This window comes from Nothoprocta perdicaria, unplaced genomic scaffold, assembly GCF_003342845.1.
Source record: "Nothoprocta perdicaria isolate Ctin4 unplaced genomic scaffold, notPer1 scaffold_0, whole genome shotgun sequence".
Lineage (NCBI taxonomy): Eukaryota > Metazoa > Chordata > Aves > Tinamiformes > Tinamidae > Nothoprocta > Nothoprocta perdicaria.
The window spans coordinates 18,913,127-18,930,056 of record NW_020454092.1 but is presented as its reverse complement, the minus strand read 5'-3'; the positions used below and the strand labels follow the sequence as shown (position 1 = coordinate 18,930,056).

The 16,930-nt window shown below is 43.5% G+C and overlaps 1 protein-coding gene across 1 annotated transcript in view; it reads left to right on the top strand.

Moving 5' to 3' along the window:
* DAB1 (DAB1, reelin adaptor protein) overlaps positions 1–16,930 on the top strand; it is a 224,081-nt gene that overhangs the window by 183,995 nt on the left and 23,156 nt on the right. Inside the window, exons 6-9 of the mRNA XM_026034677.1 lie at positions 13,791–13,922; positions 14,538–14,657; positions 15,226–15,264; positions 16,596–16,661. Coding sequence (XP_025890462.1) covers positions 13,791–13,922; positions 14,538–14,657; positions 15,226–15,264; positions 16,596–16,661 — 357 coding nt within the window. The remainder of the gene's footprint in view (positions 1–13,790; positions 13,923–14,537; positions 14,658–15,225; positions 15,265–16,595; positions 16,662–16,930) is intronic.

Below are 16,930 nucleotides of genomic sequence, written 5' to 3'. Positions count from 1 at the left end.
CTCATTGATTTGTGAGAAATAGCCTAAATGAATGTGTTGTAACCCAGCCTGTGAAGATGAGAGGCATTCCCGCAATTTTTATTTTCATAGGATCACAGAACCCTTAAGGTTGGAGGAGACCTTTAGAGATCATTTAGGCCAACTCCCCTGCACACACAGGGTCACCTGGAGCACTTGGCACAGGATGGTGTCCAAGCGGATTTGGAAGATGTCCAGAGAAGGAGACTCCATGACCTCTCTGGGCAGCCTTTTCCAGGGCTCTGTCACACTCACTGTCAGGAAATCTTTCCTTAAGTTCCTGCGGAACTTTTGGTTCTTTCATTTGCCAACTAAAGTTGGCCCCCAACTAGACTCTGTGCACTCCCCTTCTCCCTTCTTGCTTATTTAAAGCCCTCCTAGTTTAAAGCCCACAATCCCAGTATTTACTGATCTTCTCCATTCGCTGTGAGTAATGGTGTTAATTATACTGATAGATGAACAGCACAGCTAAAATTTTAGCCACATTCGCTATGGGCAGAATATTTAAAATATCCCAAAGGTACTTATTGCCTTTGCTGGAAATCTGTTGGTTCTGGCATCTTTGACCAGAAATCGAGGCACCGTTATGGAACTGTAGTTACTCCGTGAAGCACATGTGCTGGAGCAGATGAAATGTCAAACTGTCAAGTCTCTATCACTGAGCGTATATGAATATTTTAAAATAGAAATAAAGGAGGAATTTATTTTATCTGCTTCGTATTCACTCTGCAGCGAGCAGGAGAGATGGTATGATTAATTTACTGAATTTTTGTGTTTGCTAGAGCATGGTGTCATCCAGAAATTGCTAACAGTCCCTGACTGGAGTTCTCTCCAGCTCCAGGTCATGATTTCCCAGAAGAGCTTTTTTTTTTTTTTTATCTCTTTCATTTCTCTGAAATTGAGCTTTCTTAAATTTCTGTTGGTCTCTTCATGGTCCATTTTGGGTGCAGCATTCTGCTGGCATCCTTTTCTAGCATCTGATGGTTTTGTGTGAAATCCTTTCCTCCTGGCTTCCATGACTCTAATTCCCTGATTTTGCCCTGTATTTGTATTTTTTTCCTTCTTCAGTTTTCATTTAGGATTTCCTGGACTGTTCCCCTGCTATGCTTTTAACAAAAATCATTTCATTTGTAAATATACATTTGGTCACTGTGTCAAACCAAAGGGTCTTGACCCTGTTCAGATGTTGCGCTGTCTCCCCAGCATTCTCTGAGCACATTTAGCCATCAGTTGGAGCTTCACGTGCCTGGAAGAGACCTGCTAATGGCAATTCCCAAAGGTGTTTCCCTGACCTCTTTCTGGGAGTGCTGGAGTGGAAAATACCAGCATCATCTATTATTCAGCCCTGTAAACTCAGCGACTCAACCTTGTTTGAGTTTGTCGCATCCAGGGTACCCCCAGAGCTAGCAGATTAGCTCTAGCACATCTGAAATACACCCCTTACCATCCTGCCTCTATCTTGTATCTCAATTATTATCCTTTTCTCTACCTTTGGCAGATGTGATTTTTTGTTGTGATATCCGTCGTGACTGCCAATGCTGCTGTCGCACCTTATTCTTTTCATCATGTCCAAATCAGGTTGGTTTCCTAGAATCTATCTGTCTTCCTGTGTCAACCGTAGGCCAGGAGGTTCTGTTGCCAAGCTCCTTATGGCTCCCTTTACTCCTCATTGACTTTGAAGGAGTCATTGCATGATGCCAACTTTCATTATTCCTTTGTGAAGCTCACAAGTCTTGGGCAGTGCTGAGGACTTCTAGGGACTACAGTGATGAAAATACTAATTAATAACATTTAAGAGTCTACTGAAAGAAGGCAAAATAAAATTCTGTAGCCGTTCTTATGCCTTGGGATCCTGTATACATTGCCTCCAGCTCCCACCCGTGAAGGATCTCTCTGACCGTCTTGGGAATCTTCACAATTTCCACACCTTCTGCTCATAAATAGGAACATTGAGACATGACATTTACTGGTTTCCATGTAATAAATTAATTAGAATACAGTAGACTCGAGGCCTTAAAAACTCTACATATTACTCTTATAAGGTGTTTATAGTATTTATAGTCTTCTGATAGTTTAAAGGGGAAAAACAATAACGCATTTCATCGATAGCATTTGATAGTTAGCAAAACGAAAATGTCAGAAGAACCCACTTCCATAATTACATCCCTTACTCACTGCTGCAATTCATTCCTTATTGGCCTTCCAAACGGCGCCTTCGACGATTTAGACAGTTCAAAACACTCCACGGGGGCTTCTTAACAGCTACAAATGCGTGGAGATACATTTCAGACGTGCACAGTGTGCTATATAAAGATCCATAAGGCTTATGTAGTACGACAGTTTTGTCACCGTGGAAAGAAAGAGCCCGAAAGGCACAACTCAGGTGTGATTTTGTGCGCTTTGAAGCCCGAGTGTTACGGGATTTGGAGCTTCGGTTTGAACCTTGCAGCTTCACCCCCTCCTAGCTCGCGTGCACACGAAGGCTGGAATTTCTGTCCTTTCATTTGGAAACGCTCTCATCTTGGGGCGAGTTGGGCCTTTTTGTACTAGGGAGCCACAGGATGTCACCTTGTGATGGTTTTGACACTAACTGAGGAGATGATCCAGCTATTGCAGGAACTTTTATCTGACTGACATAATTTGTGGGAATTTGGTGTGATTATGTGTTTCAGTGTGAGAAAGGTAAAAATAGGATTGCTTTCAAAAAGGCTTGAAAAACTTGATCTTAAGCTATAAGATCAAGTGTATGGACTGCTGCTGTTTAAGTTGAAAGCCCAGAGTAGGTTTAACAAACTGCTGTGTATATTGTGTGCTGTGGCATGAGGGACCCCACTCCCTGCATGGTCTCAATGGCCGTTTCTCCTCCGGCACCCATGCTGGTGGTGTCTATCAGTAGAGTTGTTGTAGTAAAAACAGCAACATAAACACTTGAGATGTCATCCGGTTCTAATGTTTGGTTCTATTTGGTGTGTATTTTTTGCCCTTAATGAGTAGCCTCCTGTGATGGAGGCAACTGAATGAGGATGCACAAGCCACCCTGCAGTCCCACTCCCAGCGGGTGCTTTCCTTTGCCTCACCTGATACTTTGTCCTGCAGAGGAACAGTCAAAATATTGAGCTGCTTGGGGAGGGTTTTTCCATAAGCACTAATATTCTTAGGCCAGACTAAGGCATTACATGCTGGAGAAAATTGCAGGGCCGTTTTCAGGCCAAGCAGAATTACCATGGCTGAATTTTAAAGTACTCAGGAAGAGCTTTAGCAGAAGAACCGCTGCTATAATAGTAGAGGTCATTGGACCCTTTTCCTGTGCTGGTGCCATCCCAGGAGGCCGGATTCCCTCGGGAGCCTCTGCTCCTTCCCCTTGGAACAGCTGGGAAGCGTTTTGTCCCATGTGTGCTGGAAATTCTCCTTGCCAAACACTGCATGTTGTCAGGTAGGCTGCTCTGCCATTGCCGCTTGCCCTGGTAATAGCAGCACTCCTGGCAGTGCTTCTGAATTATCCTAACTCACAAGCTGTTTAACCTCTCCTATTGCTGAAGTCAAATGCAGACGAGAGGGATGACCTTAGCAGTCAGCGTAATGGTGTAGGGAAAGCACAGAAACGTTGACTTCTGCAGTTACCTGGAGTTGGTGGGATAATAGTAATAGATCTCTATTGAGGTAAATTCAGTGGGTGATGCTCTGCCCTCGGGTCCACATTTATGTTTGCAGGGAAATCCATGAGAGCTTCGTTGGATCTGCTAGTCCGGAAGGACAAGTAAATGTGTTTTTCTTTCCACTTAGTTTATGTGCTAAGGGTCCCTATGGAAGGGAAAAGGAAGAACGGGCAGTGGCTGTCACTGAATTGTGGCATTTGTCAGCAGTTATCATATGTGTTTTTTTCCTGTCCTTCAGTTGAACAGTAGCAAATGTCAGATGCCACTAAATCTTTGCTTAATATTTAAACAACTGCTCGTAAACGTTGACTTCCTAAATGAGAGAAGTATATTCATGATTTTTCTAGCACTTTCATTTGTTGTATTCATGACATGCAGAGGATACGGCCTAAAACCGCATCTGTCCTTGCAGTACATGGGACCTGGTGGCAATCACGGAGTTACAGCACGGCCTAAAATGTCCCCAGTTGTAGCACTCGTTTAGCAAAAGTGGCATTTAATAAACCCCAGCAATCTCTACGCTTAATACTTTTCATCCTTTGAGGTTCCCGTGCTGATTGTGCATCCCTGTGCTCCCAGGGAAACAGGCATCTGTCCTATAGGACTTTAAAGGCAGTGGAGCAAGTGGTATGAAATGTGAGGTGGAATAGATGCTAATTTCTGAGTACCGTGAAATAAATATTGTATATGGTTCTCAACATCAGCCCCAAATAGCTCTGAATATTTTTTCCTCTATAGATACTCGAAAGAGGGGTGTGAATCAGATTACTGAGCAGCACRGTAGACGATTTAATAGTTTTGTATGATCTTTAATTACTCAAAAGGATGCCTTCCTTTGAGTGATACAGGAAACTGAAAGTATTCTAAAGGATCACCTGGGAGAGCTTAACCTGTGCATGCACGGACTGAAGTAATGGGGAAGTTTAGTTTTGATTAGGAGAAGAAACACGGAAAACACGCTGTGCACGGAGATTTTGAAGTGGAGGAACAGCGGAGAGATGAGTATTTAAAAAAAAAAGCAGAAACAAGTGTCTATGCGTCAAAGTTAAGTGCATTTAAGTAGAAGGTGGGGCAGTGTGGGAGCCTTCCTGAGGGCAGGTCCTGTGTGACGCCCTCCACAGGGACCAAGGACAGGGCAGGGGTGGAGGGAAGCAGGTGGTCCTGTGCTCACTGTGCCAAGACTCCATGCAGCCGCATCGGAGCAGCTGAGGTTGAGGTGCCTTCGGGAGAGAAACTCCTCGAGGTTCCTTTGGGAGAGAGGCCTAACCCCCATGTCCTGGCTGCTTGACGTGGAGACGAGGCAACGTGACACAGGCTGGCCCAGCAGGGCTCCAGAAACTCCGACCTCTGCAAAATGAAGGGAAAAAAATCAAGGCAAGAATTAGATGGAAGTTCTTTTCTGAAACCTTTTTGCAGATTGGCTTTTACATTTTAAGTTATTCTTACCTTTAGGGCCAAAGTAATGCACACACAATTGTTTTATTGCTATGGATATGGTACATCCTAGGGAAGGTGTGGTGGGACCTGGGCAAAATGGGTGGCACATTTCAGCATAGGGCATTTTCTGCAGATTTTTTTAAAACATTCTGTAGTAACTCAGAGAAAAGGCATCCTTTTTTTTTTTTTTTTTTTCCCTATAAGAAGACAGACTCTAAACAGTATGGTATTTCTGACCTGAGCAGTGGTGCTGTTCTCCAAATGCTACATATAACATTCAGAGCCCATCATACAGCACAGAAACCTATCTTAGAGTTTGACCCACCTTTTGCAAGCCAACACATACACTGATCCATTGATGAGCACGCTAAGCAGTGGCCTCCTCGTAATACCATGTGGTTGTGATAAAACCTGAGATCCTACAATGCTGCAAGTTGTTGTTCTGCAGCCTTTCCAAGGAATCTGAAGTAGGAGGAATAGGCAGCCACTCAGACATCTCTGCTCGAACCAGAAGTGTGTCTCTGGATGGTGAATTTCAGGAAAAGTAGGAAAATGATCTGTCACCCCAGGCTCCAAAACTTAACCATTTGTGGTGTAGAAAAGATAACTCCAATGCTGTCATCCGAAAGCCAGCGACTGTGACAGGAGAACATTCAGGATGTCTCCTTTAAGCAGCAGTGTATATTTATATAGAAGATTCAGCCTTTAGACATAAACCAGGAGCTGAATCGATTTTGACGCCTTCTGTATTGTACCACATGAGATCAGTCTCCCATGCTCTGCTTCTGACACACTGCTCTTTGGAGGAGCTTTTCTGGGGCTTTTTTTGCCTGTGTGCTTTGGTTTGTTTCTGATTCTGTGATTACTTTCAGATTCTGAAGATACAAGACATGGTGTCGTGTGACTCTCAACATTTCTGCTTTCTTTTTTAATTGGTTTCTGAACACGGCATATTGACTATATGCAGTCTGGGAATGCAGAGTGTTGTGCTTTCCCTCAGCCCTCTTTAAAGGATGACAAAATCGGTATGAGTGTCTGGCGTATATATGTGTGTGTATATATGTATACGTATGTGTATGCATGTACATGTGCGTTTATATACATATATAAAAAACAAACCTCTCGTCTTTTTTTTTCACTCCAACTGTTCATAAAGCTTCTCTGTTTTTTCTGCTCCAGAGACGTTTGTCATGTTATGAGTGTTGATTTATGGTTAAAGAAAGTTGCTCTCTAATGGCTATCCAGTGCAGCCTGAATTTATTTTAGTGCTGCTGATATGAGTCCTTTTTTTGTGATCTTTGCAAGCTCTCCTTCATAAAGTTGGTGTAAAAGAGCAGGAGAGTCTGAGGCTGGTTGTCACTGAGGAGCTTTTCACATCACTGGCTGCAAGAAGCGGGTGGGCCATGATGCCTGCTGAGTCTGAAGCACTTAACAGCCCAAGGAGGCAAAATAAAGCCAGCAAACACCACCGTAGTTCCTAGGAGTTGCATGCAAGCATTTCTTTTGCTCTTCGTGTAAATAAAAACGCACTGCAGAAGGTGAGGGGCATTGGTGTGCAGGAACAAAGGCACCTAACGGAAGCAAAGGCTTCTTGAAAGACGCCCACAGTCTGTGAAGATGAGTGGGATGAAAATGCCGAGAGGTTCTGTGATGCTGCAATGAGCCGACTGTCGCGCTGCTGCACGCGGGGTTCCCTCCGGTTCAGCACAGAATCCATACGGGCCTGGTGAGCTTCAGAGGGCAGCAGGAGAAGACTCAGAGCCAGGGCAGAGGCGCGAGAGCTCCGGCTGCACGGACGTGGGTGCAAGAGCAGAGACATGTTGGTGTCTTGGGGGCTGGGTGGATCTACCTGCTGTTCCCCGTGAGGGGATGGCAGAGGGAGACGGCGTCTGGGTGGCAGTGCTGGAGACCCAGCAGTGCTGGGAGGCAGTTTGACCTCTTATTGTCTCTCCCCATAAGTTAAAACCCTCTAGCAATGGAGTCTTGTTTCTTGTACGCCACATTAAAATGGTGAAAAGGGCGACGGTGTGGCCTCTAGCCAGTGTCAAATGGATCAAACGCAGGTCTGTATTTCATCACTGGGCTGCTCTGGGCTATTGTCGCAGCCAGAGTACTAGCACCCTGGAAAGGTTGAGTGTGATATCTGTGGCTATTATTGATTCTTTTTTCTTTAGTATTATTGCAGTATTTTATGTGCTCCTTTGTGGTCCATAGACCAAGCTTTGGCTTGCATGTAATCTGGAAGTGTGGAGGCTTGTGCCGTGTTTTAGTGCGAAGCTAAATGTCCTTTAGAGGCAGGTGGCATTTGGAAGAGCCTTTCTTTAGTTACTGTCTGTAAAATCAGCCTGCGTGGAGGGAAGGCAGGGATTAGACTTGTGTTCTTCTCATTGTAGTGACAGCCTTAATGGCTCCCACCCAAGAGGTCCATTCAGGCCCCTAGAGGTTACGCTTTTGTTGTCCAGTTCTTGTTTTCCATGGGAGGAAATTGCACAACGTATTGTCAGCCCAAACTATGGGAACGGCCACGTCAGGAGTCCGTGGTGGACCATTCATTTTCAGCCCTATAGTTCATATTCCTCCAGCGTGAGGGTTGGAGCGTGTTCATCCTGCCCGGCTTTGCTTCCAAGACAGGTCTGCAGTCTGTGCTGCAATAGCTGTAAACAGGCATCTTGTTCTGCATGTGCTTTTCTCATTCCATGTTAATGTGCTCGGTTTATACTCCTTTTATTTGCCTGTGGATGGTGCAAAACTCATCATCTTAATTGGTGCCTGGAAATGCAACTAGATACTGAGATGTCAATGAGCACCAGAAGTTCCTTGTGGGTTTGCATTTCAAGGCTTCAAAAGTGCCACTTATTTTTGAAAGCTGAATCAACAAGCTACCTAGTTCCAAGACTGCTCGGAATATTAGTAGGAATATATAGTATTTTGGTAATTTGTTCACCTCAAAGTTCACTGCTCTACTTTTCCAAATCAAACTGGATAAAACTTTCCTCATGTCACAGTAAATATTTATGGACAAGATTCTTTGTGCTTGTGGAGGTACTTATCCAAAGAAATCACTACTGTATTTAAGCAGCATGCTGTGATCTGGCCTACTTTGTGTTGTTCGGCTGTCCTCTCCCCACGGACGTGCAGCCGGAGTCCTCCTCCTGATAGGAGAGGACTGTTGCATTCACAATATCATCTGTTTCCCATTTTGCCTTTTCTTAGGCACATAATTTCTGAACCTTTTTCTCTCGTAACCTGTATTTTTCCCTCTTTCCTCAAATGTCTCCTTTTGTTTTTGTAGTTTGCTGGAAGGGGTGAACTGCTCCCTACGTTATAAATTATTTGGGTGCTTAGTGAGGTTTATGCTACCTGCATTCTTGAGATGACAGGTAGAGTGTGAGGAGGCTCCCTGCTTACCGTTCTAGCCAACTGTAGCGAAATCCACACGTTCTTTTGTGTTCATCTTTGGACGAATAGCCCACACGCTACGTGGACACAGTTAACAGAAGAACAGCTAGTGGGAAGCATCTGTCCCGCAGCAGGAGAGGCCGCAGCAGCATCGCGCTTTGCAGCAGCCTGTCGCTAATTGAGAAATCAAAAGCAGCGACCAATTCCCCGGGGAACAAAGCCCGGGGTTCCTTGTAAAGCCGGAGCTGATGAGATGGAGCTGCCTCCGACAGCTCCCTCCGAGGTCTGCCCCCTCATTCCCGCCCCGGCACCGCGCACGGCGGAGAGGCTGCGATGGGAGCACTGCAGCGAGGGCAGGCTGCGGTGTGCAGGGGCGTTGGAGCCGTGAGACCTGGAGCTCTGCGACGCACCGAGCTGCCTCCTCTCTGCCTTTTCACGTGAAATGGAGGATTTCTGCAGCAACGAGGGGCCTGCTTGTGCCTCCCCCATCTGCTGCTCCCCGCGAGCCGCGGCAGGCGCTCGCCTTGCCGCCCAAATGCCGAGCTCTAGAAGACAACCCAGGGAAGTTTGCGGTGCAAATGTGACCTGCAGATTTATTTGCTGACGTTTGAGATCAGTGGCTTCTCCCAAAGTGCCTGTGCAAGCTCCCGGGGAAGCGCAGTTGTCTCCAGGGTGAAAGGGAGCTGGAAGATGAACAACTGCTTAACAGATCCCCATGCAAAGTTAATGGGTACCAGGGAAAATCGCATGCCAGCGTGGTCCGATGAGAGAGTCCTTCTAATGTCTGAGTATCTATTTTTTTTTCAGAGTCTACGTGGAGCAAACTGCTATCTGTCCATGCCAGGAAGTTGTAAAACTAGACAGAACTGGGATTTGAATCTGTAGCTGCAGAGAATTTTTTCATGTTTCATGTCTGCTCCTTGAGAGCGCCCTTGGAGACTGCTCACGGTGGCATTTTTAAGACAGAGAGATAGGAGCAGCTCCAGATCACCTTGCTAAGTGTGTTTTAATGAGGCAACAGAGAGTCAGCCTAACGCAAATGAAGGCAATTAGAGAAACGCATGTGGCCAATTGCAGCCCCCACGATCCCTGCAAATCTCACACTAAAAAAGTCAGGATTTGCTAAGGCGGTGGCAGGAAGGAGTGATTCACAGAACAGGCCATCGTGCGCCTGCCTTGAGCACCGTGAGGGAGCGTGAGGGTCTGTTGCACCTAGTGGAGGAACTGGCTGGACATCAGCTCTGCTCTAGGCTCCCTTGCTCTCAGGATCATGCATGTTTTACAAGTCCTTGTCTGCATTTATTGCGCTGCCGTAATGAAAATTGCTGTAATTTTACAGGTTAGATTCTGAACACTTCAAACTAACCATCCAGGACAGATGCTTTTGGTTTGTTTGGAGGTTTTCTTTGAGTACTGTTGAGTGATGACAGCTTGAGTTGGACTCTGAAAGACCTGCAGGTGGACAGCAGTGTCACTCAAACCATGGCCTGTAAAGTTATCTTCTTATGAAGCATGTAAGGACTTTGCAATTTGGGTAATTTTGGGGACTAAAATCAAAGGATTTGCACTATGCACAGGACATGTGAGATGCATCGTTGCTGATGGATTTGAGTGGCAAAGAGGTAAGGAAGCAAGAGCAGAAATGCAGAGGATGCTTGTGCCGTGGGTGGCAGCTGCAACCTGGCATGGGCAGCATGGAGGTGATAACGGTGGGGCAGATGCCACCAACCTGAAGACAGGCTCACAGCTTATTCATTTCAGTCATTCAAGAGGGTTGTGTAACTTACATCCTTGTGCGGTTTGTCCTTATGGATGCACTGTTAAGTGGTACGTGCTCTGTTTTTGGTGCTGCAGATTTTGCAGGAGGTTTGCAGCTTGGAAGATATTTCCTGTTGTGGCTCTTAACACAGTGCCCCAGGCTCCACTAAATAGACAACCTCATTAAAAGAGAAATAGCGATGGTAAAGCAGTGACTTTCCCGTGCCATCTAACTCACATACTTGACATGATTGCTGGGCCCTCCAAGTACTTAATTGATTGACTTAATTGATTTAGTGGAACTGGAGGCTACAGCATGGAAATAAAGGGGCACGATGAGGTGAAAGAGGTGAAAAAATTTATGATAGGTGCCAAGCAGCCTGAGGGAAATTAGAAATGCTGGAGATCTCGGAGGTAGCTAAATCAATCCAGCATGATGTACCGGGAGCAACGTGGGGGAGAGGAGAACGGGGATGGACTGGCGAGCAGGAGGGGAAATCAGAGCAAACAAGGGAGCCTGGAGAAAGCTCCCAGGAAGGGGCCAAGGGAGGAGAGCGACTTGGATAGGTGTGTTTTAAAATCCTCTATTTTCACCAGGGACTAAAGCCACACGAGAGCTCAAATAATATGGAGACTATGGATGGTGACTTAGCAACTCGAGCTTAAATGTTAAAACAAATTACTTTCTAATCTGTGCAATATTTAATTGACTGTATTGAACCATAATACAAATTAAGTCTTCTCTGTAATTTGTTCTGTCATACTGCAGCCCTCCAAACAATTTGATACTTCACTTAGGAATTGGTAAATGGCTCATAGAAGTGCTCAGCAAGGAGGCTGTAAAGACATCAAATAGCATGTGAAGAAATCCATGGGTGTGTGCATAATAAAATGGGGATGTCATAAACATCCCGAGGTTACGAAGGACTGGGTTTTATGTGTTCCTGAGCTGCGAAGGTAGAATTAAGTCTTGGTAAAGCCTTGAGGATGGAAAAGAAAAGAGGCTGGAGGAGGAGGAGGCAGCCAGGACTGTGAAGATTAAGTGCTGAGCGGTGACCAGCAGCTCCAGCACGAGCAGTTGGGTCTGGCTGTTGGTTTATGTCCTTCTGGGCCTGTTGAGCAGCCCGTGGAGAGAGCGGCAGTGTGCGAGCAGCTGCAGGGCTCGTTGGACAAGGAAGACGCTTCCAGTGGCTGCTCACGTTTCACGGGACAGATTAATCTATGCGAATGCACCCAAGGCAAATTTAATCAAAACATGAAAAGACCGTGTATTTATGGACTGGCTCAATTCCGAGCCGCTGTCGGATGGCGGGATGAGAAGAGGTGAGTGCACAGTCCCACCGTGCCATCCCTCCGGTCATCCTGGCCTCCAGAGCCTTTCCCTGCTGCAGTGGGCTGCGCTGGGAATTATACGGGCTGCATCCTTAAAAAGGAGGAAAAAAAAAAGGTATTTTGAAAAATGATGCAATTTTGATCCTGTATTTTACCTTGGTAAATCTCTCCTGACTGCGACAGGAGCGGTTTCTGATTTACGATGATGGAAGAATCAAGTGCTCATTAAGTGATGTTTGGAATAAATTATTGGAAAATGTAGAAGGGACACGCTGGATGAATCCAGATCTGTGAAAGAACAAGATCAAAGGACTGTGTGCATTTACGTTTCAGTGCAGATGTGTGTACAAAGCATTACTTTTCTTGTGCATTTTTCAATTTGATATCCCTTAGACAAATTTAAAAAATATTGCTAAACCCTCTGTGCAGTAAAATATGCAAAAAGATAACACTGCAGTCCCCTTAATTCATACATAGAGTGGGTACAGTTTCTGAAGTGTATTAGGCATCATAACCATTAAAAATGTAATGAATTTAGACCAGTTAATGAGAGTTCCCAAATAAATTGGAATGTCTCCATCTGCTGTCTTACACTGTAGGTGATATCTTTCTATGGTAGAGTGATCTTCAAATTAAATTCCGCAAGGAAGGAGCCTGATCACAGCTTAGTTTCAGCACACAACACTCTCTTGCAATCAATAAAGCTCTGCCAAAGAACTTTGATTTAATAGGAGCCGGAGATAACGTTCCCTGTCATATGCAGAACAGGGAGAGGGGGACGTTTCATTTCATTGTTACAGATAGTGTGCGACTGCCTTGTGAAGAAAAAACCCCTAATAAATCAATAGCTGTATATTATCTAAGGAAGATCCCATCATTAATTTTAAACAGCCAACTCCCTGGGAAAGGCTGAACCTCACCTTCAGCTTAGCCACGATCAGCCTGAAGCCGGTTTTTCTTAGGAAAACCTCAGTTTTCCTAAGATCAAGCAGTCTGGATGGTGGGCAGAGTCAGAAAAGTCCGTGTTTTTATTTTAGATGTAGTCATCTGTCTCTTTCATGTGGCCTTTCCTTTTAAATTTCAGCCTGGGTTCTGCAGAAGTCCCATCACTTGTCACCTGCCCTGCACGCACTCGGCTTTTTTGCTTTTACACATATGTGTAATCTCTCTGGTTTTGAATTTTAAAATGTTTTTAAACTCTAGAAATAACTGGTTGTTTAGAGATTGCCTGGATACCACGCTGATTTTCAAAATGTGCTTTTCTCAAGAAGCAGCAGGAGGCCGGACCTCAAAAGAATTCTTTGTGAGCCTTTGCTTGCTCTCAAAAATAACATTATCACTAGCTATAAAGAGCAGGCCAATATATCAGAAGGTAGAAATTCAAACTAATAGACTGTTTTAGATAAAGGTTTATTCTAAGTAGAAGTGCTTAAATATTGCTTTAGTGATTAAATACTAATTAGGTCAAAGCAGGAAGCGTGCTGGCATGCTGTGCAGCTTCCTGGCCAAGACCTGCTCGTAGGAACCTCAGGTTCATGCTCTGGTTCTGGAGACTAGTGAGGACCAAGTCTTACCATTTACAGCAAAATTGTTTTGTTTCTTCACTGTTAACCAAAGCAGGGTTTCAAGTAAAACATGAGATTTGCACTTAACCTTGCTTTAAGCTGGAAAAAACTGTTTTCAGGGAAAAGTGAGTGCTTGGATTTCTGTTATGCTGTCCAGAAGGAGGACATTGAGCTCAAGCTGAGTAGTAGCCATGCGGAGCCTTCTCCTTCAGGGTCCTAGAGAGTTTGGCTCTTACACATCGCGTCCCGCACTCGCTGCAGGGGCTCTGCCCTCGCAGTCGTACAAACCTACAGGTAGCTGCTGCCTGTTGTTTCACACGCCCACAGAGAGGTAGTAACTAGGAAACATCCTTCTTTTGTTGACTTATGGTTCATCAAAGCATAGACATACTCAAGTGAAGAGTTCAGGCAGATTATTAAAACAAGTCAAGTTTGGCCAGATTTTGAAAAGACATGTATCTTAAAAAGTTCAACAGATTTTGGCATGGCATCATTTTCATTTATTTTCATTACATGGGTATATTGAGCTGCAGGTAAAACACTGGCGAAGGGGAAATTTCACAGCTTAAATGGAACGTTTTGATGGATATTTTTTACTGTATTGCTTTTGTTTTGTTTTTAATAGCTTCTACAGCACCATCATGCAGTTCATGAAATTTCATACATCGCAAAGGATATCACAGACCACCGAGCCTTTGGATATGTGTGTGGAAAGGAGGGGAATCATCGATTCGTGGCAATAAAAACAGCGCAGGCAGTGAGTATCCATGCCATCCTTGCAGTTTTGCACCGTGGAACGTGGTGGAAAAGCTGCACTTGCAAGAGGCTCTGCAAGGGGCTGTGCTCATGAGTGCACCAGACTTCTCATAAGTATCTGCTCAGATGCACTTAAATGGCAAATTAATGAAACCAGCTTGGGGGAAAGAAAAAGGAACGTATTTCAACATTCTCATTTTTTTGTGATGTATTCTTCCTAATTAGTAATTATTTTCATTTCTAATTAAACGAGATTCACTGACTGAACGCAGATAAATTCGGTTATATTCCTATACTCATTTAAACAGAAAATGATAGAAGCCAAACAGCTACTTTGCATGAAGTCTACTCTAATTTCATTGTATTAGAAACCACTAATAAATATAAGCAGTGCCTTTATATACTCATAATTATCACTGTCATTAATCTGCAAATATAATTAGCTTTACAGAAATTAACCTTAGCCTGAATGCAATTTGCTGAAGCAATCCAAACAAGGTAGAAACTAATTCAGTATGAAGTTCTTTGCCTTTGAGGAGGTAAATGTGGCTGCTCTATTGGCAGGATGAAAGAGGTAGGAGTATGGTCGCCTTCATTGCTGCTTTTTCTTCTGTAGGCTGAACCTGTAATCCTGGACTTGCGAGACCTGTTTCAGCTCATCTATGAACTGAAACAACGGGAAGAAATGGAAAAAAAGGCACAAAAGGATAAACAGTGCGAACAAGCGGTATACCAGGTACATGCATAAGCTTAGATTACTGCCAAGGCAAGTGTGGTTTGGATACCCCTTAAGTCCTGGGAGCTGCACTGAGTATCCTCAGCGTTCATTAACAGCAGTGTGTTCAAATGATGGACAAACATGAACCTAGCTGCTGCCAGGAGCTCAAAAGTAGGATTAAACAGTGCTGAAAACTATGGCATGGATGTGCTGAACATGCCTAGCGGCTTGAAATGGCCTGTTTGTTTCTCACGTAGTGTTCCTTCTAATTTAGGGTGAAAATTTTAATGGAAGTTAGTGGTGTAAGTCAGGTTTTTAAGTGTCTTAATAGTTTGGGGGGATATTCAATATATTTCTGAATGTGTGTATTTGAACTAACTCAAGGCGCAATTGTTGGACTTTGAAACTTGAATAAAGTTACTTTGTACAATAATGGGACTTTATCTGTATTATAAAGCAAAAACCTTATATATTAGCTGCACATTTGGCTTATTTCTTTGCTGTCCTTTAATTTCTGAATACAGTTCTTTTATCTCTGCTGTTTATGTTCTTTGCTTTTACTGCCTGTCCTCTTACTTTGCTGTAGACAATTTTGGAAGAAGATGTAGAAGATCCTGTGTACCAGGTAATTTCTGAAGCTGTACAGCCTTGGAGTTTCAGAAATGACTAGATATAGATACGTGTTATCTTCAGACACAGACAAAACTTTTAACAAGATATTGTTAAAAGAGATTTAACTGAGATAGATTTTGTGAGAAACCTGTTGGGTTTTAACAGAAAGTGGCAGGTTTAGAAGTAAAGCTCAAAGAAATAACAGAATATTTCTGTATACAAATGCAGATTAAATCTTTTTGAAATGTTGCGTGTGAGTCTAGAGTTTGCTTCCCACTGAGATTTGTCATCTTTTTTTGAATACAAAATCTAGCAGCAAATGGAATTACTTTGAAAAGAAAGCAGGTGACATCTTGTTCTAATAGTAATAAATTGATATTTTGTTATTGGCTCTATGGTGCCAGATTTTAAGTCACAGAATGAAATGGAATTGATGTTTTACCACACTCCGTCATTTGTTAGCAGCTGGGTTACAATTTCATAATGGAGCTGAAATTTAAGTCTTATTTCATCCAAGGAAAATGGCCCTGAGCAAAGATGATTATCAGAAATATGCCAATATATTCATGTCCAATATCCTACTGAGTGTGAAGAAGATGTAATTTAATTCCCGAGTATTCTTGCTGAAACAAAATACATTATTGGTCTGGGTTTTTTACAAAACACATTATAGTTGTTGGGTTTCTTTTTTTTTTTTTAATGATAGTGATTTGGGGCTCTTCCATTTAGAGGTAAGAATTGGGATTACACTGAGAGAAACCAGTCTAAGCAGTAATGAATGTAGAGCACCATCTAAGGTGCATCATGCAAGATGATAAACATTAGGAAGCTCTAAATTGTTTCCACCTCCAGTAGTGTCAGTCAAGAGCTTTATTTGTGTGCTCTGCACTGTAAAGTAAGAGCCGAAAACGAAAAGTGAAGCTACAGCCTTTCCTCCTTGGGACCTGTTATGTAAGCATCAGCCTATTCTCCTAGCTCGGGCTTAATTTGTTTTATTCATAGGTAATAAATACATGTGGAAATAATTGCCATTATGTAAAAGAGGCAAAATTCATATTGACTTCAGCTAAATTAAAATTGGACCACAGGCGGGATCCCTAGCGAGAAAGAATTAGGAAGTTGCTCTAATGATCATTAGTGGAGATTTAGGTCTATTCATTGCTGGTTTATGAAATATGAAACAACCTTACGCTGTGCTTCCAACACACCGGTTGTCCTGGTGCCAACCTGTACTTTGAGCTTGTTTCTTTAATGCCTGCCTGTGTTTTTATGTGGATTTCCAAATCGCTTTTTTTCCCTTCTGTTTCATCTTTGACTTTTCCTCTTTGGCTGCTGGTGTAATAGTACATTGTGTTTGAGGCTGGACATGAGCCAATCCGTGAGCCTGAAACAGAAGAAAACATTTATCAGGTATAAAATCGCTACTTGTGTGTTTTCATTGCAACCAATGCGGGCATTTAGTGAAATAGGTTTCATATTTAATTCATTATTATTAGTTTTCATCCACCACAAAAACGTCTGACATTTCACTCCTACGACGTTACATGAATAATCTACCCAATCTCAGTTGTGCTTGCTCTATTAATTCGTTTGTGCTTCCAGCTTTTGTGACATTTATTAACTTTGTCTTTGCCAATTTATACAAGGTCTGAAACTTCTGACTGCACTGTATAGGGCGG